Source organism: Danio rerio, chromosome 16 (assembly GCF_052040795.2).
Source record: "Danio rerio strain M-AB ecotype USA chromosome 16, GRCz13ab, whole genome shotgun sequence".
Taxonomy (NCBI): domain Eukaryota; kingdom Metazoa; phylum Chordata; class Actinopteri; order Cypriniformes; family Danionidae; genus Danio; species Danio rerio.
Genome location: NC_141036.1, coordinates 46,199,813 through 46,222,521, shown reverse-complemented (window position 1 = coordinate 46,222,521; position 22,709 = coordinate 46,199,813). Strand labels below are relative to the sequence as shown.

Sequence of the window (22,709 nt, the reverse complement as noted above, 5' to 3'; positions counted from 1 at the left end):
TATATAACTGAGAGTACATACACATCAGTTTTGCCCAGAATAGCTTTTGGACCCTTTGTCCGATCTTCCCTTGAAAATGAGACAGATGACCTTTTCATCAGGATGGAAAAAATGCTACTTTCTTTCCTGGTTTAAAGTTCTGTCTCTGACGCAGCTTTTAAAAATGTTCTCCTTTCCTATTTAATCAGCTCACTTCCACTCACAGATCACAACAGTGTGCAATCTCCCTGCTGGAGATCACCAGATTTCCAAACAGTGTGTTTTCCTGCTAGGATCAAGATGACGTGAGAGTGAATCAGCATTCTCATGCGCCATCAGCATGTTTTTCACCCTTTTTTTCGTGATATTGCCCTTTATTTACTCAACGAAACAAGGCCGCACCTGCTCACTCTGGGTTAAATCATAAAGATAAGCTACAGCTCGCCATGACCTCCACAGGCCTTGTCTCAAAAACTGACACTCATGGCAACTGTGGAAATCAAACTGTTTTTAAATGAAGTTAGATCTGTTTAGACTTGATCAAAAACTTTGAGATTTGTTTATCCACATAAAAGATTTGATTATTCATTAAAATTTAAAATCATGTAAAAGTCTATGCAAAAAATGCATAATTCCCACAAACTGTCCCAAGATTTATGATCTGTTGTCTGAATTGATGCTTGTCAAATCAGAACATATTGTTCATGAAGATTTCACAGAATTCTTGATATAAACAAAAACATCATAAACCCAACCGTACGCTGTCCAGAAGGCCACCCTTTGACTGTCTGATGTAATTCTGTTAATGTTTAGGGCATGTACCAAACTTGTTGTGCAACAAACCTCCATCAAGTTAGATATAATGAACTCGACGCATTTGAGGCTAGTAACAACATACACTTACAGTTGAAGTCAAAATTATTCACCCTCCTCTGTGAATTTTTTTCTTTTTCAAATATTTACCAAATTATGTTTAACAGAGCAGGGAATTTTTCACAGTATTTCCTATAATATTTGTTTCTTCTTCAGAAAGTCTTATTTGTTTTTTTCCCCAGCTAAAATAAAAGCAGTTTTGAATTTTTTAAAACTATTTTAAGGCCAATATTATTAGCCCCCTTAAGCAATATTTTGATCTACAGAACCAACCATGATTGAACAATGAATTGCCTAATTATCCTAAATTAATCTAAGTGAGCCTTTAAATGTCCCTTTATGCTAAATATTAATACCTTAAAAATATCTAGTCAAATAATATGTACTGCCATAATGGCAAAAATAAAAGAAATCAGTTAAATGAGTTATTAAAACTATTATGTTTAGAAAGTGTTGAAATATTCTCTCTGTTAAACAGAAATTGGGGGAAAAATATACAGGAGGCTAATAATTCTGACTTCAACTCCACATACAAAGTTGTCATCTTATTCTCAGTGGTCAGCTTTAGTTCTTGATGTAACTTAAGTGTTCATGGACGACTGAACTCATATATGTCACAGAATCCTTCTGACATTTCCAGAGCCTCTTTTTCTGACGCAAGTAAAAGGTAAAAGGGGAATGTGTTGGAGAGTTTAATCAGAGAGCGCATTAAGTACACAGAAAAAAAATGCTCTCTGGAAAAATGGCCTAGTTTCCTACCTGACACTTAGGTTAAACAAAGCAGACCCAGAAATCAAACACATTGCATAAATGTGCAGTGTCCCCAAAAGGTATGCAACTGCTAAATTTCAAATGAAATGACAAATGCACAGCTTTTTAAGATAAACATTTGGTTAGAGTTCTAATAGTAATAAAAAAGAAGTATTTGGACACTTTCTGGACACATCCATATTTTTAATTTTGTGAGTTACACTGGTTAATTTGAGCTGAACTCAGTGTTTCAAGTTAAAGCAGCAGTAAGTGATTTATGGGAATCACCGTTGAAGACTTTAATCAACATCTTAACAATTCTGTGAATATTTTGCTAGTTGTATTTTCTGTGATTTATTTCTTGCAAGAGAGTCAGCAATTCACTTCTCTCTTGAAGATTAACAGATATCATTATCAGATATATGATCCATTTAAAATGACAAGGGAGAAATAAACACTGTTGATGAAGTGTAAATATTAAATAAGCAAATATTAATTTATCAGTGCAAATCAATGGATTTTCATTTTAAAAGCTTAAAGCCAGTTTATCATTTATATTTATATATAATTGACAATACAGAACTATTTTAATATATAAAGTATAAATGATTATAAGAGCGGCGCAGTGGGTAGCACAATCACATCACAGCAAGAAGGTTGCTGGTTCGAGCCCCGGCTGGGTCAGTTGCCATCTCTGTGTGGAGTTCTTCCCGTGTTCGCGCAGGTTTCCTCCGGATGCTCCGGTTTCCCCCACAATTTAAAAAAAACCATGTGATATAGGTGAATTGGGTAGGCTAAATTGTCTGTAGTGTATGTGTGTGAATGAGTGTGTATATGTTGGGTAAGTTGGCGGTTCATTCCTCTGCGGTGAGCCCTGATTAATAAAGGCACTAAGCCGAAAAGAAAACGTATGAATGAATAAATAAATAATTATAATTCATGTTATCTAAATACATTAGCAATAAAAGTACATTTTGACTGAAACACCTTTAATATAAAAGGCTTTAATTTGCAGCAAAAAATATGCTTGAGGGGTGTATTTATATGTGTATATTTTAACTGGTTTTTGTTGCCATGGTAACTTACACTACATGACTGACCTGATCGCAAACCCAAACTGGACCAATCAACTGTATGTATGTGTGTCATCCGAGTATTTCAGAAACTGCTGATCTATTAGGATTTTCACACAGAACCATCTCTAGGGTTTACAGAGAATGCATGGTCCGAAAAAGTGAAAATATCCAGTGAACGGCAGTTCTGTGGGCGCAAATGCCTTGTTGATGCCAGAGAATGGACAGGCTGGTTGGAGCTGATAGAAAGGCAACAGTAAATCAAATATCCACTCATTACAACTGAGGTATGCAGAAGAGCATCTCTGAACGCACAACATGTCCAACCTTGAGGCAGATGGGCTACAGCAGTATGAGACCACACTGAGTGCCACTCCTGTCAGCTAAGAACAGAAAATTGAGGCTACAGTTCACACAGGCTCACCAAAATTGAAGAATAGAAGATTGGATAATGTTGCCTGGTCTGATGAGTCTCGATTTCTGCTGCAAGATTTGGATGGTAAGGTCAGAAATTGGCGTCAACATCATGAAAGCATGGATCCATCCTGCCTTGTCTCAACGGTTCAGGCTGGTGTAATGGTGTGGAGGATTTTTCTTGGCACACTTTAGGCCCATTAGTACCAATTGAGCATTGTGTCAACGCCACATTGTTGCTGACCATGTCCATCCCTTTATAACCACAGCATAAAGCGCAAATCATCTCAGACTGGCTTGAACAAGACAATGAGTTCACTGTTCTCAAATGGCCTCCACAGTCACCAGAACTCAATCCAATAGAGCACCTTTGGGATGTGGTGGAATGGGACATTCGTATCATGGATGTGCAGCAAACAAATCTGCAACAACTGCGTGATGCTATGATGTCCATATTGACCAAATTCTCTGAGGAAAATTTCCAGTGCCTTGTTGAATCTATGCCATGAATGATTAAGGCAGTCCTGAATGCAAGAGGGGGTCTAGCCCCCTTTTGGTATGGTGTACCTAACAAAGTGGCTGACAGCTGATTGGTCCACTTTGGGTTTGTGATCAGGTCAGCCATTTAGTGTAAGTAACCATGGCAACAACAGCAAATTAAAATCAAATTCTTGAACCTGGAAAACTTTTCTCAAAGCCTCAAACAATTTTTAATCAATTTAGATTCAATATTTAATGCCATAAGTTGTCAACAATTCCACGATGTCTAGAGTGTATGTACAAGTTTCTAAATGTTAACCACATTAGACCAGTTCACTTGCAACATCTGAAGACCCCAATGTGATCACACTGCCACACATTACTTATCTTTTTTAAATAAATGGAAATAAAAAAAGCCGTTCCACATGCAGACTCTAGGCATCTAAAGCACATCTAAAGGTTCATGTTTGGCTGGAGAGAGATCAAGTGCACAATGATGCAAAGCAGCTTACAGTGGGACATCTGGGTAGAGGATTGCATCATGTAAGGAACACAGATGGATGAGTCACTGAGCCGTCAGCCTTGACATCCTGTCAGTCAGAACCTGCAGGTCTTATGGCTGTGCAAGATTGTCTGTTATTTTCAGGGCCACATTATTTGCGAGACTCGTAAAAAACACAGTTAATAAGCAGTAGGTAATACACCATAAAGATGTAGTAAACATTTGAGGGCGTGATTCCTCGAGTTAAAGCAGGAAATTTAAAGAATTCAAAACATGACAATGAGGAAGACTGAATGTCACAGAAGGTAAAGCAAGATACCTCTTTGTTGTTCTACATAGTTGTGGTTTAAGGTGTAGATACTGTATACCTGCAGTGAAGATTTTTTTTTTTCCTGGAGAAAATAAATTTGAATTACCTGTGCAGCAGGTTTACTGTTAGCAATGGCAGGAACACTGCTTACAGAAACATTTAGTGTTGTACGCTTTCTTAATAACAATCTAAACCTTCAGCTAAAATAACAGAGACAGCTATTAAAAGCACAATGTGTAATTTTTTTTCTATTAATATATATGAATAATACTAATAATACATTTTATTTATGATGAGCTTTTATTCAACTTAAAGCGCTACAAGATATACAATAACAAATAAAAATGCAGTGAATTACAAGCTTGCATAAAATCCCAGTAAGAAGCCAGAAGTCACCCCGCAAAAAGAACAATAAATGAGCAAAAAATAATAATAATAATAAATATGTGTATAATATTTTAATATATAATATTAAAATAATATAATATATAATATAGTAATAATAATTATATTTTACTGACTTATGTACTTATTATCCCAAATGTTTTGTAGAATTTTCTCATCTACAAAAATAAGTGATTTTTATGTGAAACAGTGTGTGATTTTTGGCCATGCTAATGACATCTATTTCTGAAATGTCTTTATAATAAATCCTGATAAACAACTACATAGACTACAGTTAATTCAGAATTCAGCTGCCAGGATAGTTACCTGCTCGCGTACTTCTTATCACATTACTGCAATTCTCTTTCACCTTCACTGGCTCCCTGTTCACTATCGTATACAATACAAAATCCTCCCCTTAACATTCAAAGCCCTTCATAACCTGGCCCCCCACTATCTGATCTTCTTCATTTGTACTCTCCTTCACGCTCACTGAGATCATCTTAAAGTGTGGGACAGATAACAGTTCAGCAGAAGATGAAGTCATTTGGTGGCAGGGCTTTTAGTTGTACAGCAGCAAAGTTATGGAATTCCCTGCTTTTGCACATTTGCCAGATGTACTTTATTTCCAATTTTAAATATCAGATAAAAACGTTTTTGTTTAGGATAGCTTTTAATAATTTGCGGGTTTAATTTTACGCTTATTGTTAATTTTACTGCTTGTATTTTTATGATGTGCTTGTGATCTGCAGCAAGGTGTCCTTGAGTGCTTTGAAAGGCGCCTAGAAATAAAAGGTATTATTTTTATTATAAAACACCAAAAGATGCTTTAATATGTTGTACGTTTTATTAGACTACACAGAGCAGCTTCATAACAACCTTAAATGTATGTATATGATAAAACAGTGCTGTTTATCCCCACGTGATCACAGGTGGATGAACTGGAAGCTGTCAACTGTGGCATAATAAAAGATGCGCTGCTTTTTTTATGTGCCGCTTCACACTCGTCTTTCATCATTATTTGCTTCACTGTTTTTCTCGTTTCATTTTAATGGCTTTCAGCCATACTGAGCTTCATACTACCATGAAGTTTTTACTACTTTCATGAACATGATTTCTATTGGGCAGGGGACATGAAATGTAATAAAGATGACAACTCCATTGATTCCACACTCGTTTACAATAATACATTTTAGTTTTAAATTGGCGTTTTAGAAAGAAGACGATCCACGTCCACAATGGCGTTTCACTTAGCAGTTCTGAAAAATTTTTTGATCACACTGTTGACCACCGAAAAAGCACATCATGTGACCACACACACTCTTAAATGCGCTGCAGTGTCTTAGGACGTGTGAGCTCCAAGCAGTCAGCAGGTGCTTTAAGCACACCTCCCCAGGTGAGGGCAGCGCACATTGAACAGTTCATCAAGGATCTACCGTTGGATCTCATCTCACTATAGTGGTTAAACATGATATTTAATTAACATTGTTATTTATTTAACCACGCTTCGTTCTTTTGAATCTATTACTTGTTCTCAGGTAACGTGTTTTGAGTGTAAAGATAAGTTAATATATTATTTTATGCAAACACGTACACTGATTCGCCACATTTGTTTAAACTTATTGCACTTGATACTCATATAATGGCCATTACTGATTATTAAAACTGATATTCAGCTAAAGAGAGGGTGTGTTTAGAAATTTTCACTTAAAATAAAAGGAGGCAGCTTTATTATACTCCATTTGTTATAAATATGCATACAGTGATGATGACGGTCATATAAATGTGTAGCTGATGCCTTAACATTTTTGGTGTTTGTTAAATTGTTAATATCAAGATAAAAATAGGCAGTTGTTTTGATTTTGTTGTTAAGATTAACAACGTAGCCAGGGTCATTTGAATGAGGTTATAAACTACACTGTTCCCTTTTAAGATTTACCCTACGTGTCCTCAAGAGTTGTTTTTCAAATCAAACTTGCCAAGTCTGAACTTACAAAGAAAGGGTGCAAGAATGAACTTTCTGTACCTAATAGTGAGAAAAAAAGCCCCAATCAGGTAGCAAATGTCTGCAGCCATGCCTCCATTTTCAGATGTGTCTGTTTTCCCCCATCCACACTGACACAGAGAAGCTGCATTTTAAAACCAAACGCAATTTCAGCGTTTCCAAAATGCTTCAGAGCTTAAAAAACTCAGCATTTGCCATGATATATATATATATATATATATATATATATATATATATATATATATATATATATATATATATATATATATATATATATATATATAAAATGTCTTTTTATTACACATACAACAATAATGGCATAATGGTGTTTTGGTTAGTGTGTTGACACATGCAACCTGGTGCTCCCAGCGACCCAAGCTCGAATCCTACCTTGAGATGCTGTGTTGATCTGTCCCCTCTCTCTGCTCCCCAGGCTTTCCTGTCAATACTTTCACTGTCTTATTCATTAAAGGTGAAAAACATTTTTTTCTAAAATTAGTTTTTTTTTGCTTGGACTTTATCAGGGCCTTTAAGTTGTAGTGTTATTTTATTCCTTTTTAGGGATTGAGAAAAAAACTAAAACTGCTTAGAAAAAGAAAACAGTGTGACAAAAATTTATTTTATAATAGTTGGTTGAACTTTTGGCAACGCAGTGGCACAGTAGGTAACGCTGTCGCCTCACAGCAAGAAGGTTGCTGGTTCAAGCCTCGGCTGGGTCAGTTGGCGTTTCTGTGTGGCGTTCGCGCTGCGTTCGTTTGGGTTTCCTCCGGGTGCTCTGGTTACCCCCACAGTCCAAAGAGATGTGGTACAGGTGAAGCTAAATTGTGTGTAGTGTATGAGTGTGAATGAGTGTATGTGGATGTTTCCCAGAGATGGGTTGCTGCTGAAAGGGCACCCACGGCGTAAAAACATGCTGGATAAGTTGGTGGTTCATTACGCTGTGGTGACCTCACATCAATGAAGAGATTAAGTTGAAAAGTAAATGAATGAATTGATGGTTGAACTTTGACCAAAACACTACAAAACATGAGATTATTTGAGTCATGTCAAAAGGAAAAACAGTAAAACTCCAGAAAAAAATAAAAATCAATTACAATCAATACAAATCAATGATTTAATAGCAATGTAAACAATTTTATTAGAATTTTAACTGTTTGTTAAAGGTGATCTGATTTTGAATCCCATTTTGACACTGTTATATTCGGGATGAATGGCAACATACCATGTATTGCAACAAGTTTTAAGGAATAATTACAAATACTGCAGGCTGGCATGGCATTTCAACATTACTGACAAATCCACGATTTGAATTAAATTAAACATGTTGAAACAAAATAAACGAGAAACATTCTGTCAAATATAATGAAACAGCATTTAATCCTCATACCATCATATCAGTAATATTTTTCTTCGACACACATTTGCTCTTGGACACAAGGAACAAAAGGCTTTTGCTTTTCCCTGGAAGAACAGACTTTCATTTACAGTCTGCAACAACAACAATTTGAGCCACGGAACAACCTGATGAATGATCTATTCAAACAAATATCAGAATATTAGCAGCGTGAACAGTACAAAAACAATCTTTATACAAGCTGAAATAGTTCTTCAAAGCTCATTTCATCAGCTGATTAAGCGTGTTGAAGATAGAAATTTGGATTTCAGATATTATTTTGGCAGGTTGCTCAGTGTTGCAAAGCAAGCCTTTTTTGTGCATAAGTTTGTACGCAATATACAAAAATTATAGAAAGAAAAATCTCATATTAATTTTATCTTGCAATAACATTTGATTTACAAGGTCATCAATCCCAGGAACTTAAACAGGTAAACATCCATGCCTTTATTTATGAGGACAAAAGAGACGCTCTGATTAGCAGGTCAGGCACGTATATTAGACTATAACTAACCTCAATGTCAAAAATGCTTCATTGGACTGACTTAATTTTTTAGGGTAAGTGGTTGTAAACAATTTATATGGGCTGAAATTAAAGAAAAAAAAAATATTTGTAATGTTCAACTTAATTGCTTGTTTAAATTCAGCCCATATAAATTGTTTGCAACCAAATATTCAGCAGAAAACATGATTTAAAATAAGCTATTACATTGAGTTTAGTAACTGTAATCAAATTACACAAATTTAAAATGTAATTCCTTACATTACTGCGTTCCTCAAAAATGTAATTAGAATACAGTATGCGTTACAGAGGAAAGCCTTACGCCCCATTCACACAGAGCGTCAGCGCCAACGATTCCCATTCTCTTTGAATGGGTGACGTCAGGCTTTGCTGAACTGCATTGTGGATCAATCTGCGCTGCTTCAGCCAATCAGATTGCTTTATGCAAATGCAAAATTGCTTTATGCAAATCCCCCATGTGGAGAGGTAAGCATGATTGAACGCCCAATGAGGGGGGAGAGCATGCTCAGAGCCCGGCAGCTAATCAGCAGGCCAATCAGAAATAATAAATAACACCTGTTATTGATTGCAATTTTAGCCACCACAACACCGTAGCTGTGTGTGTGTGTGTGTGCTCTTTTATCTCCTTTTGTTCTCCTTAAGAGTGGTGTCTCTCCGGCCCAATTACAAGAATAACAGGTGTTATTCATTATTTCTGATTGGCCTGCCGATTAGCCACCAGGCTCTGAATATGCTCTCCCCCCTCATTGGGTGTTCGATCATGCTTACCTCTCCACACCCCGCTCAGACAGTAGCCGATTGCGGACTAATTTCATTGGCTGACGCTGCTATGACGATCGCATCAGCCCCAACTTCAGATACGCCCTCAGTCAAGGTTTGATGCTGAAGCCCATGTGTGAATGCACGGTTACACCCAACTCTGGTGTCAACACATGCACTCTTGTGCTCACGGCGACCCAAGTTTGATTCCCGCCTCGACGTACTGTGGCCCTCCTTCCCCTCTCTCTGCTTCCAATGCTTTCCTGTCAATACTCTCTAGTCCTATCTATTAAAGGTGAGAACCCAAAAATAATAATTAATTTCTTTAATTAGTTCTTTTTTCTTTTCTTTTTTTTTGCTTTAACTATATCAGGGCCTTTAAGTTGCACAATGTTTTTTCTTAAATTTTTTTTTTTTAATGCGGTTGTGTTTTTAGGACTTGAGAAAATACTAAAACTGTAAAAAAAGAAAAGAAAAAAAAAGAAAAAAAGGAAATACAGAGTGTGGGAAAATTAATTTTTGAAATAGTTGGCTGACCACAACACTGCAAAATGTGACAGAGCTTATTTGAGTTGTGTCAAAAGAATGACTCCATAAAATAATAAAAATCAATGACGATCAATGATTTAATAGCAAAGTAAACACTTTTTATTAGAATTTTAGCTGTTTGTTCAAAGTGATGTGGTTTTTAATCCCATTTTAACAACTTTTAACAAGATAAAGGTTCTGTTATTCAGATTGAATGGCAACATATTTCAACAAGTTTTACAAATACTGCAGGATGACACTTTCAGATATAATGAAACAACAATCAATCCACGTCGTCTTTTTTGTACCATCATATCAGTCAAACACACATTTGCTTGTGGACACCAGGAAAAACAAGCTTTTACTTTTCCCTGGAAGAACCGACTTTCATTTAATATCTGTGTAATGACAACAATTTGAGCTACATGACCCGATGAATTCTCTATTCTCCAAACAAAAATCAGAATATTAGCGGTGTGAACAATACAAAACAGTAACGTTCGAGGTTACAGAAGTAACCCTTCGTTCCCCGAGGAAGGGAACGGAAGTGCCATGAATGGGAGGATTCGTATCAGAAGCCGCTTATCTGGAGAGTATTGAACGGGCCAATGAATGAAATTAATTGGCAGCGTAAGCTTGCGCAGGTGTGCGACATCTGCAATCATCTCAGCATATAAGCACACCTGAAGCCAGCAGACGCCATCCTTTTAAGCTGAAGAGACTTTCAAACAGCTAAGGGACAGTCATTATGGCGACGGAATATGGCACTTCCGTTCCCCTCCTCGGGGAACGAAGGGTTACTTCTGTAACCTCGAACGTTCCCCTTCGGTTGGGGAACTTCAGTGCCATGAATGGGAGAATATGGAAAGCGCCATAATGACTGCACCTTACCAACACCCCCGATGAGGAGATAGTCAAGCAAGCGTGACGCACCCACATCATGGGGGGCGCGGTCCTCCAACGTGTCCCTGGCCCTAATTTATCCTACTTCAACAGAAGTTTTACGGATTTAGATATATTTTTTGGGAAGTCGTGAGCATCTAGATAATTCTAGGAAATACGACAGTACGTTGGGAAGCGTGCAATCCCGATAGGGAGGACGCTGCGGAGGCCATCCGTTACCCAAGGGGGGGATAGATGGCAGAATTTACCTATGGACTAGCCCTAAAAAGGGGGAGTACGCATAGCAAAGAGTGGTTAGCGGAGAGGGAAGACACGGGTCCGCCCAGGGGGGGGACTTAACCGTGGCGGAATAAGCATATGGGATCGCCTAGTGGGGATCACGCATAGCAGGCACCTATACCCAAAACGCGGGCTGACCAGCGGGCAGACCTACAACGTAGTGGGCCAGCAAGTGACTCCTCCGCTGAGTCAGTGCTGGGGGCCACGGAGGAATCTGCAGGGCTCACCTGACGGGGAACTTTACTGACAGATAAAAAAGGCGCACGTACCTCCGTGTTAGGGAGAATGGCGCAGCAAGCGTGTTTCAACACCCTACCGAGTTGTCTCCTCAATCACCAAAGGGTTACCTAATACCCTTGAGGAAACCGGCTCCACTCGCAGATTGTAAAACCTTGCAAATGTGTTGGGTGTCGCCCAGCCCGCAGCTCTACAGATGTCTGTTAGAGAGGCGCCGCGTGCACGCGCCCAAGAGGATGCAACGCTCCGAGTGGAGTGTGCACGTATTCCCGGGGGACACGGCTGACCTCGACTCGAATAAGCGAGTGAAATGGCATCCACAATCCAGTGGGATAATCTTTGTTTCGATACGGCACTTCCCTGCTGCCGACCGCCATAACAGACAAAGAGCTGCTCAGATGATCTAAAATTCTGAGTACGGTCCACATAAATGCGCAGAGCGCGAACTGGACAAAGTAAAGAAAGGGCTGGGTCTGCCTCCTCCGGGGATCTCTAAAGGGGGTGGTAGGAACCTTGGGCACATAACCGGGGCGGGGTCTCAGGATAACGTGAGAGTAATCCGGCCCGAATTCCAGGCACGAGTCACTGACCGAAAATGCCTCCAGGTCCCCGACCCTCTTGATGGAGGCCAACGCAACCAGCAGAGCTGTCTTCAGGGACAGAAAACTTAGAGATACTGATTCGAGTGGCTCAAAGGGATCGGATCGCAGACTCGTGAGAACGAGGGCGAGATCCCAAGAGGGCATGAGAGGGGGGCGAGATGGATTAATTCGCCTAACACCCCTAAGGAACTGGATGACCAGGTTATGCTTTCCCACGGTGCCGCCAGCTACCGCGCTATGATAAGCGGAGATGGCGGCCACGTAAACCTTGAGAGTGGAGGGCGACAGCCTGCTGTCCAACTTCTCTTGAAGGAAAGAGAGCACAACACTAATCTGGCAATTTCGGGGGTCTTCTCTGCGAGAGACGCACCATTCAGTGAATAGACTCCACTTCAGGGCGTAGGCGCGCCTCGTGGAGGGGGCTCTAGCCTGAGTGATGGTATTAACCACCGCAGTCGGTAGGTTACCTAAGTCTTCCTCGCGTCTAGGGACCACACGTGGAGGTTCCAAAGATCGGGGCGAGGGTGCCAGATGGTGCCCTGTCCCTGAGAGAGTAGGTCCTCTCTCAAAGGGATCCGCCAGGGGAGGGCCGTCGCGAGGAGTGAGAGCTCTGATATCCAGGTCCGGTTGGGCCAAAGGGGCGCAACTAGCAGAACCTGTTCCTCGTCCTCCCTGACCTTGCACAGAAACTGCGCGAGCAGGCTCACTGGGGGAAACGCATACTTGCGCATGCCCCGAGGCCAGCTGTGGGCCAGTGCATCCGTGCCGAGAGAGCCCTCGGTCAGGGAAAAAAACAACTGGCAGTGAGCGTTCTCGGGGGAAGCAAACAGATCGATCTGGGCCTCCCCGAATCGCGCCCATATCAGCTGAACAGACTCGGGGTGGAGTCTCCATTCTCCAGGGCGTAACAGCTGTCGTGAGAGCGCATCGGCTGCACGATTGAGCGTGCCTGGGACGTGAATGGCGCGCAGCGATTTCAGCCGCGGGTGACTCCAGAGGAGCAGACGGCGGGCGAGCTGAGACATGCGGCGAGAGCGCATACCCCCCATGCGGTTGATATACGCCGCCGCCGCCGTACTGTCCGTCCTGACCAGCACGTGTTGCCGCTCCAGCACCGGTAAAAAGCGGTGGAGAGCGAGGAACACTGCCAACAGCTCTAGGCGATTGATATGCCAATGCAGCTGGGCACCCTTCCAGAGGCCCGCAGCCGCATGCCCGCGACACACGGCCCCCCAACCCGTGTTGGAAGCGTCTGTTGAAACAACAACATGGCTGGACGCCTGTCCTAGAGGCACACCGGCCTGTAGGAACGAGGGGTCGTTCCAAGGGCTGAGGGCGCGGCGACACAGCGCAGTAACCGAGACCCGGTGTGTGCCCGCGTGCCATGCGCGTCTGGGGACCCGATCGTGAAGCCAGTGCTGAAGTGGTCTCATATGGAGCAACCCGAGCGGCGTGACGGCGGCTGCGGATGCCATATGCCCCAGGAGCCTCTGAAAGAACTTCAGTGGGACCACTAGTTTGCTGTCGAGCTCCCTCAGACAGTTCAGCAACAGGCGAGCGCGTTCCTCGGAGAGGTGCGCTACCATGGTGATCGAGTCCAGCTCCATCCCAAGAAAAGAAATCCTCTGCACGGGGGCGAGTTTGCTCTTTTCTCGGTTGACCTGAAGCCCCAGTAGGCGGAGATGCCGAAGCACCTCGTCCCTGTGCACAATCAATTGCTCCCGCGAGTGGGCTAAAATCAGCCAGTCGTCGAGATAACTGAGTATGCGAATGCCCGCGAGCCGAAGGGGCGCTAGGGCACCCTCCGCGAGTTTGGTGAAGACCCGCGGAGACAGAGAGAGCCCGAAGGGGAGGACCTTGTACTGCCACGCTCGACCCTCGAACGCAAACCGCAGAAATTGGCGGTGGCGTGGAAGAATGGAGACATGGAAATACGCGTCCTTCAGGTCTATGGCTGCAAACCAATCCCGAGGACGAACGCATTGGAGAATGCGCCTCTGCGTGAGCATTCTGAACGGCAGCTTGTGCAGACAGCGGTTCAAAACGCGCAGATCTAGGATTGGCCGTGACCCACCGCTCTTTTTGGGTACGATGAAGTATGGGCTGTAAAACCCACTCTCCATCTCGGCTGGAGGCACCGGCTCGATTGCACCCTTCGCCAGGAGGGCAGCAATCTCCTCTCGCAAGACAGGGGCGGACAGGGGGTTGACCCTGGAGAAATACACGCCCGTAAACTTGGGGGGCCGTTTCGCGAACTGAATCGCGTAACCGAGTCTGATTGTGCGTATGAGCCACCGCGAGGGGCTGGCCCGCGCTAACCAGGCAGGCAGAGCCCTCGCTAATGGAGTCATCGCTACAATCGCTGACGTACCAGCGGTGGGGCAGCGCGGAGTGGGTGTGCTGATCCGGGAAGCACGAGGGTCCCGCAGAAAAGCTGGAGGAGAGCGATTCGCTCTGGCTCCGCACCCTGACTCCGGAGAGGGGGCTGGAGGGCTGAGGGAAGGGAGACCGTCCCCCCAGCGCTCGTGAGCCACTGGCGAAGCACGTAGAGTCTGCGAGCCGGAAGGCAGCGCGTCCCGGACTGGCAGAACTCATGCAGTCACATCCGGGGAAGGGAAAAAGTGCTCTTTTACTGATGTTTTGGTGGCACTGAAAAGTACCGTTGTTATCGGGGCCCCGCCCTCCAGCGGGGAAAGAGCAAGTTTCCTCTTCTCCGGATGGCCTGTCTCAGGGACGCTTCGCGGTCCGTTTACCGGACTTAACGGCGCCCTGGGCAGGAGGGGCTGCCTGCTTTCGAGGTGAACGCCGCGCCCGCTTGGCCGGAGGCGCAGGCGGGGGCGGGGCAGCACTCGTTGGCGGGCGCCCTCGGCGAGGAACAGCGGAGGTGGATGGCTCGGCGGGCGGAGCGGGCTTACGGCCACGCCGATAGATGACATTGCCCATCGCATCCGACTGCTCTTTCACCGCCTTGAATTCCTGGGTGAATTCACCGACAGTGTCGCCGAACAGGCCAGCCTGGGATATGGGCGAGTCAAGAAAGCGAACTTTGTCAACGTCGCGCATATCGGCCAGGTTTAGCCAGAGGTGGCGTTCCTGAACCACAAGTGTGGACATCGTCCTCCCCAGCGCACACGCGGCGGACTTAGTAGTCCGAAGAGCATAGTCGGTCGCGGTGCGCAGCTCATGTAATAAGCTTGGGTTGGACCCGCCCTCGTGCAGCTCGGCCAGCGCCTGCGCTTGGTAGCGCTGGTAGGTGGCCATCGCGTGCAAAGCAGAAGCAGCCTGGCCCGCAGCCTTATAAGCTCTGGCTCCGAGGGAGGCAGACAACCTACAGGCTTTGGACGGGAGGCGGGGCAAACCCCGCCACGTAGAGGCGCCGCGCGGACAAAGATTGACCGCGATAGCGCGCTCCACTGACGGGATCGCCTCATACCCCCTGGCAGCTCCGCCGTCAAGGGCGGTGAGGGCGGAGGCACTCGCAGCACGGGCAGAGAAAGGTGCCCTCCAGGACTGCGTGAGCCTACTGTGCACTTCCGGGAAGAAGGGGACGAGAGGCTTCGAAGGCTTCGCCTTCTGGTCCTCTACGTAGCACCCATCTAGTCGGTCCGGCCGCGGAGCTGGGGGATAAACCATCTCCAACCCCACGGCCGAAGCAGCCCGGGAAAGCACGGCTAACATGTCCGCTTCAGGATCCGATTTGACAGCGCTCACCTGCCCGGAGGGGGCGAGCGGGTCCGGATCTTCGTCGGACAGTGAAAGCCCACCCTCCGATGCCGCGGAGGACATCTGATCTCCGGTGTCAGCGAGTGTGAGAGCTACCATCTGGTTAGACGGATCACTCTCACCACCCGAAGCTTGGATGGAGCGCCGTGAGGAGCGAGAGGTCCGCGAGCCCGTGGGCGGCGGATTAGCTCCCGCTGAAACCCTCAGATCTGCCCGAGCGCCCGCTGCTTTTTTAGAACAGGAGGCAACTGGGGTGGCTCGCTCTCTTGCGAAAGTTAGCCGCGATCTTAGCTGTGCAACGGTCATGGCATCGCAATGACGACATGAACCGCCCGCGAGCACCGCATTAACATGCTGGACCCCCAAACATGCAATGCAGTGATCGTGTCCATCATCCGGAGACAGGAAACCCCCGCATCCAGAAACGCACAGTCGGAGCGCCATCCTGAAAAGGACGTGCTGCACGACTGTGTTGCTCTTTTAGGAAAGTTGCAACTATACGCACCGCTCTGGAGGACCGGACCCAAAGAACCGCAGGCAAGGGAGTAACCCAGCTCGACCGTCTGCCACCGCGAAGACCCACTCTGGACCGGGAGACACACTCGTTCGCTCTGAAGTGCTGATCAGCAAGAGGAACCCTCATCGACTCACTCAGAAAGGATCTGAAGCGAAAAGGATGGCGTCTGCTGGCTTCAGGTGTGCTTATATGCTGAGATGATTGCAGATGTCGCACACCTGCGCAAGCTTACGCTGCCAATTAATTTCATTCATTGGCCCGTTCAATACTCTCCAGATAAGCGGCTTCTGATACGAATCCTCCCATTCATGGCACTGAAGTTCCCCAACCGAAGGGGAACAATGTTTATACAAGCTGAAATAGCTCTTCAAAACTGAATCAACTAATTAAGCGTTGAAGATAGAAATTTGGATTTTAGATAATATTTTGGCAGGATGTTCAGTATTATAAGACTAGTCTTTTTGTGCACAATTTTGTACGCAATATAAAAATAATTAGACAAAGAACAATCTCATATTCATTTAGTTTTACACATTCATTACAATTATATACAAGGTCATCAATTCCAGGAACTTAAACAGGTCAATGTAAACATCCTGACCTTTATTTATGAGGACAGAAGAGACGCTCTGGTTAGCAGGTCAGGCATGTATATTAGACTATAACTAACCTCAATGTCAAAAATGCTTCATTGAATTTAATCTTTTTTAAAGGTAAGTGGTTGTACACAATTTATATAGGCTGAATTTAAACAAACAAATTACATTAAGTAACGTTTAACTTCATAAATTTAGCCTATATAAATAGTTTGCAACCACTTACCTTAAAAAAATGAGCAAATGCAATGAATCATTTGTTTTCATTGCACTGACAGCAATCAGATGTTCTGAATAAGATAGATTAATAACAAAATAACATCGAACAACAATCAAATTCACGATGGCATCTTTAAATGAATACAAAACTGCAGGAATACTGAAATGTTTCATTATGCAGGATCTTTCAATGGCAATTTCTTTTGGGAAATAACGAAATCAACAGCCTCGGACGCTCTGATTAGCATCATGACCGAACAAGTACCCTCTCTATCCTGTGCAGTATCTGCACTGATTAGATTGAAATCAAAAACTACATCAAAAACCTGGATATCTTTGTCCCCGCCTGGTTTACACTTACAAGGAGATCAGCATAAAGGTCGATCACAGTGAAGATTATATGCAAAGCATGCAGGCAGCGAGCCGCGTGGAAGTTAATAAACAGTCAAATGTGTCATGCTGCAAACAAACGTCTTTCATTCTATGAAAAGGTAGTTAGCTTGATAAATAATCACACAACAGTCTGGGGGAAAATATTCATGTGAAAGCTTATGCTGCACCTCAAAATAACGAAAAAAAAAGGGGGGGGGGTATTACCTATTAGCGATTAAAATAATTCATAAGACTATTATTATTATTGTATTTTATGACATAACTAAATTTGTGATATAAATCTACGTGTTTTCTTTTCATTTAATGATATAGTTCAACCAAATTTACTCATCATTTACCCACTGTCAAGTGTTTCCAAATCAGTTTTTTTTTCTGTACAATACAAAAGAAGATATTCTGGAGAATGTTGGAAACATTTTTCAAAATATGAAGAGTTCAGATGCAAAAACCTCTAAGTGCCATCTGAAATTTTCTCCTAAAATGAGCATCAAGCACTTATGTGTAGGTTCAGTAATTTCACTTTTATAGCAAAGAATATGTTACTTTCATTGCCTTTAACATGAAATAACTGAACACCAATATAAGAGGCTTAGAAAAATGCTCATTCTAGAAGAAAATTGCAGATGGCACCTTCAGATTTTTGCTTCTGAACTCTTCATTTTCTGTTCAACTAAAAAAACTTACCGTTTTGGTACAAATGTTAGTAAATAATGACAGTTTTCATTTTGGGTGAACTATCCCTTTAAATCACCAAGTATATTCATTACTATTTAATGTTTTTAAGCTTAGCAATTTTGTTTTAACAACAGAGCGGAGAAAATGTGCTTAATTAAGAAGATATGAGGTTCTGAACTATCCAGGCCCGGATTAAGAATTCTAGTCTACAGAGATTGAACTTATTTTTAAAGCATTTAAAGCACACTTTGAAAAAAAAAAATATCAATACAACTAGTGAAAATTAATGAATTTAAAATACTTGTTCAAATTCACTGGAGCAGTTCTAAAATTTATATTTAAAGGTATTTTAAATGTGTAACTTCTACATAATGCATATGATTTTGATATAACACCTCTCCAATCCAGTTCAATGAATCTGATTCTTCTATAATAAACACACTAATTAATGATTCCTACTTGTCTTCCTCGTGATGAAGAGTAGGCAAAATCGGATATGTGGTGGTGGATGGGGAGGGGAGGGGGGAGAAAAATGAGTTCATCAGACGCTGGATTCGAATCGGGTTCATGATCGAGTGAAAACAAGTTGCCATGCGCTTTACTAGCTACGCCACTCATGCTGCTGTGTGTCGCACTCTTTTGTTATTTTGTCTCTATCAATCAAATGGTGATGGGCAAAAATCACTCAGTTATCTTATTCCAACGAGGTGCGCTATTTGCTTTTAGCCTAAATAGACACTCCAAAATCAGCATTTTTCCCACCCTCGCAGGGGCCCACCAGTGCACACGGGGCACTGGGCCTGTGCCCATAATGCCCATTGGTTAATCCGGCCCTGGAACTATGCCTTTAAATCACTGCAAGCACAGTATATTAGTTACCATTTCAATTTAATTTATATAAATATTTTTCTGCAAATCAGTTTTGTTCCATTAAATCTAAGCTGAGAAAATGTGCATAACTGTAATTAAAATGATATGAGGATCTGAACAAATATTAGTCGTCCATAATAGCCATAATATAAATTTGATTTGTGGTGTAATGCGACCTTGAATATTTTGACCATTTTATTAAAACTCATCTTTCCCCTTGTCTCTGTGTTCGAACTCTTAAATCAAGTCGAAATCTATTTTGATGGTAAACAGGAAACCGCACAGGAACTACTAACCCAAGTAAATGTTCCTCTTCCACAACATTTGTCTCATGGTTCAGAGCTAAAACAGAAGCTGACAAATGTCCTCTGAAAGCCTGGATTTATTGCTTCAGAACAAAGCAACTTTGTGCGTTCTTGCTTTACTAGAGAGCTTGAAAACAATCCAGGCCTCTTTTTTTTCATGTCAAGATTCTGTGGCACGTTTAAAGACGACACACACAACAAAACCCCGATAAGGCTGACAGTTTATAGAAACGAAAAGGCTGACGGTGCAATCAAAATGAACTGAATGACCTCTGAAGAGCAAAAAAAAAAACATTCAATAAATCTGTGTTTCAAAATAGCAGTTCAGCAAGTTCCTGCAGGAAGGATTGTGCCAAAAAAGTACATAGTTCAAAAGTAGTCTAGTCCTATGGAAACAGGTGGAACAACTGTCGTTATCTCAACAAAAAAGGCTTTGTGGTGATATTGCTCTTTATTTTTTTTCCTGGATCTCGCCTCAAGACCAAACTGATAGACTTCATTGAGGTCAATGAAAAACTATTTTACACATACATGAAAAACTGGTTCTTACATCGCTAGCAGCTCATTTGAAAGTGTCCAAACTGCACAATCAGGGCACTTGGCATGTTATGAACAGAGTTGGCTGGCGTCTACAGGCTCAGCAGGGGTGAATGTGAGCGCGCAGACAGCTGTTTGGACACTAACGCCCATCTCATTGTCTACTTGAACACGCCGATCCTACGCCTTTCCAAAAGCTCATAGATTCCCAGCGTGAGCAAACAAACCCCAGACTAATGAGAGCTTTTGCTGCTCTGCTCTGCTGGATGGCACACTTGCATGAACCCGCGCTCATGCATGCTTTTCCAAACACATCATGAAGAGTCTTGCGAATCCGAGTCCCCTTGCTGAAACAGAACTTTCCCAGACTTCATCTCTCCTCGCTCTGTGGCCCCGTTGATCTCTCCTAGCGGCAAGTAGGAGTAGTCCGCCCTCTGCCTGCGCGCTTTGCATTTTCTGCACGTCTGGATAAGGTTACCAGTGAGGCTGGCCAGCAGCGACGTTGCCAGGATTGAGCAGACAACCAGCCAGCTTTGTCTGCACACACATAAACAAAACACTCGGAGGGTGAGGAGCTGCACTTTGACCTCTGACTCCACCGCCGATGCCCACGGCCTCCACAAAAGCACTCCAATGCAGCCATGGCAACTTTACACAATCCCTTACTTGCATGTGAAAGGCCGGGCCGACTAATAAATTCATCTGTGCCACTCTGTTGCCGCTGAGTTGTTTACCAGTACAGTCGGGGCAATTGGTTCAGACTTGTCAGAAAGCCTGTTCTGCTAAACACAGGCCTGGAATTTGTCAGAGTGATCTTTTTTCTCCATGGCAATAATTGAGTTAGTTCAAACATGCAGATAGGGAATGGTTTAAATGACAAGTAGGTTGAGATAAGATATTTTTAGGCCCCATGTCTGTTACTTTAAGGCAGGGGTGCCCAAACTTTTTCTTGTGAAAAGCCAAAAATCAAACATGATTGAGGGTGCAGGGCTGAAGGTAAATAAACCAAAATATTAGGGTGCTTTCACACCTACACTTTTGTTTCGGAACGTGTCTCGATTGCCCAGTTAGCGCGGTTCGATTGGCATATGTGAACAGGGCAATCGTGCTCTGTTCCGCGCCAAAGTAATCGCTCCGAGATCGCTTGAATGAGGTGGTCTCGGCTCGATTGAAACGAACCCTGGAGCGGTTCGATTACAGTGAGAAAGCGATCCGATCCGAGCGCGGTTATATCACAGTGTTTTATGGATATGTAATAGGCTTACGGCTATATGAAGAGAGAATTACGAGTAGGGCGGGAAGTTTCGCGAGTCTCCGGATGCCCGCAAACGAGTGATGATCTCCCGGTAATCTCGCGTCTCCCTCCCGGTCCTCAAATAGGCTACGTCGCGCACCCTTCTCACCCCTCCCCACCACATCTCTCCTTAGACACATCGCGCGCGCGCACCCTGTCAATCACCATCAAACCACCACCTCTCCTGACAGCTGAGCAGGATGCTGCAAAATAAACCCTGACACTCTGACCAATGTGAGGAGAGTTTACTCACACGTGACTTGTTTTAGCTCTTTTGGTCCGATTAGAAACTTTGCAATGTGAAAGCGAACCGCACCAAGAGCAAAGAGCAACAATGTAACATTTGTAATCTCTGTTTCAGAACAAATGAATCGATTCACAGGGGTGAAAGCACCCTTACATTAAAGTTGCCATGGTAATAATCTATTTTATTAATATTTAAAATATATAGAACATTTATTTAATTGTATTAATAATACAGTATATATATATCAGAATTATTGTATATAGTCAGAATTATCAGCCTCCCATTTAATTTTTTTTCTTTTTCATTTTTCCCAAATGATGTTTAACCAGTGGTGGAGAGAATACAAAAAAAATTATACTCAAGTAAAAGTACCATTACTTGCCTAAAAATGTAGTGAAAGTAGAGTAAAAGTATCTGTTGTAAATATTACTCAAAGTATGAGTAAAAAGCAGACCATTCAAAAGTACTCAAGAGTAATGAATGGTGAGTATTATGCTCGTAAAAGCTGATGCGTTTACATGTAATTTGTGGATGTGCGTAAACTTAGTGCATTTATTTATTGCCCATCAGGCACATAACGTCTTAAGATGTTAATATTAGGTTAGATTTGGGTTGTGACGTCAGGTGGTGACCAAAATTCAATGCCTAGCCAGCGTCTAAGGACAATCTTTTTTTGATCACCAACAACAATGTCAAATGGCTTTGATATTTGGTTAATTTTAGGTTGTATTAATAAGTGACCAAAATCCAACGTTTAGCCAACATACGCCATACTGACGTCAAACACTGACATTTATTCGTTAGGTATGGCAGCCAAAATTCAATGTTTGATAAACGTCATAGTGGTAACGTCCACACAATGCCAAGCTGTGAGATCATTAGACGTTAATATTTAGTTGATTTTTAGGTTGAACATTGGACAATGGCGTTAGCCTGACATTGAGTTCTGATGTTAACAGATTTTCATTACCAAACAAAATGCTACATCTCCAGGTTGAGGTACAATGCCAATCTGACGTTATGTTGACGTCTTGTGCCTGCTGGGTGTTTAAGGCTATTTCACACATCATACAGTAAACATCCGTTCTATTCTCATCAGTGACATGCAACTAAACAGTCTCTGATTCAATGTGTGTAAAAATTTTGGACATCTTCTTGGACACTTTTAATGCTTCCAAACAGTTTGCTGCGAGAAATTTCCTTATGATGCGAATTACTTTTTATGTGAGATTTGATTGGACAGGAATCACAGGACTGATTTTTCTAATCCTGATAGATAAGAAAAATAAAGTAGTGACTGCAAGTTGAAGGAAAGTATGGAGCAAAAGTACCTATACTG

The 22,709-nt window shown here is 42.8% G+C and overlaps 1 protein-coding gene and 2 long non-coding RNA genes across 5 annotated transcripts in view; 1 reads left to right on the top strand and 2 right to left on the bottom strand.

The window, feature by feature from the left end:
- Positions 1–7,883: 7,883 nt before the first annotated feature.
- On the bottom strand, positions 7,884–9,115 carry LOC147833456 (uncharacterized). The gene is made up of 2 exons (XR_015512015.1): positions 7,993–9,115; positions 7,884–7,938 (listed from the first exon to the last, which is right to left on the bottom strand). It is a non-coding gene; the product is annotated as an uncharacterized LOC147833456 (long non-coding RNA).
- A 19-nt stretch (positions 9,116–9,134) lies between these two features.
- Positions 9,135–18,640, top strand: LOC141378301 (uncharacterized). Its single transcript, XR_015512018.1, has 4 exons — positions 9,135–10,373; positions 10,438–10,466; positions 16,569–16,957; positions 17,071–18,640. It is a non-coding gene; the product is annotated as an uncharacterized LOC141378301 (long non-coding RNA).
- nagpa (N-acetylglucosamine-1-phosphodiester alpha-N-acetylglucosaminidase) overlaps positions 18,428–22,709 on the bottom strand; it is a 33,795-nt gene continuing 29,513 nt past the window's right edge. Inside the window, exon 11 of one of the 3 annotated variants that reach the window (XM_087286139.1) lies at positions 18,428–20,366. In XM_087286139.1, the coding sequence (XP_087142265.1) occupies positions 20,144–20,366 (223 nt within the window). In that variant the 3' untranslated portion in view covers positions 18,428–20,143. 3 annotated transcript variants of the gene reach the window in all.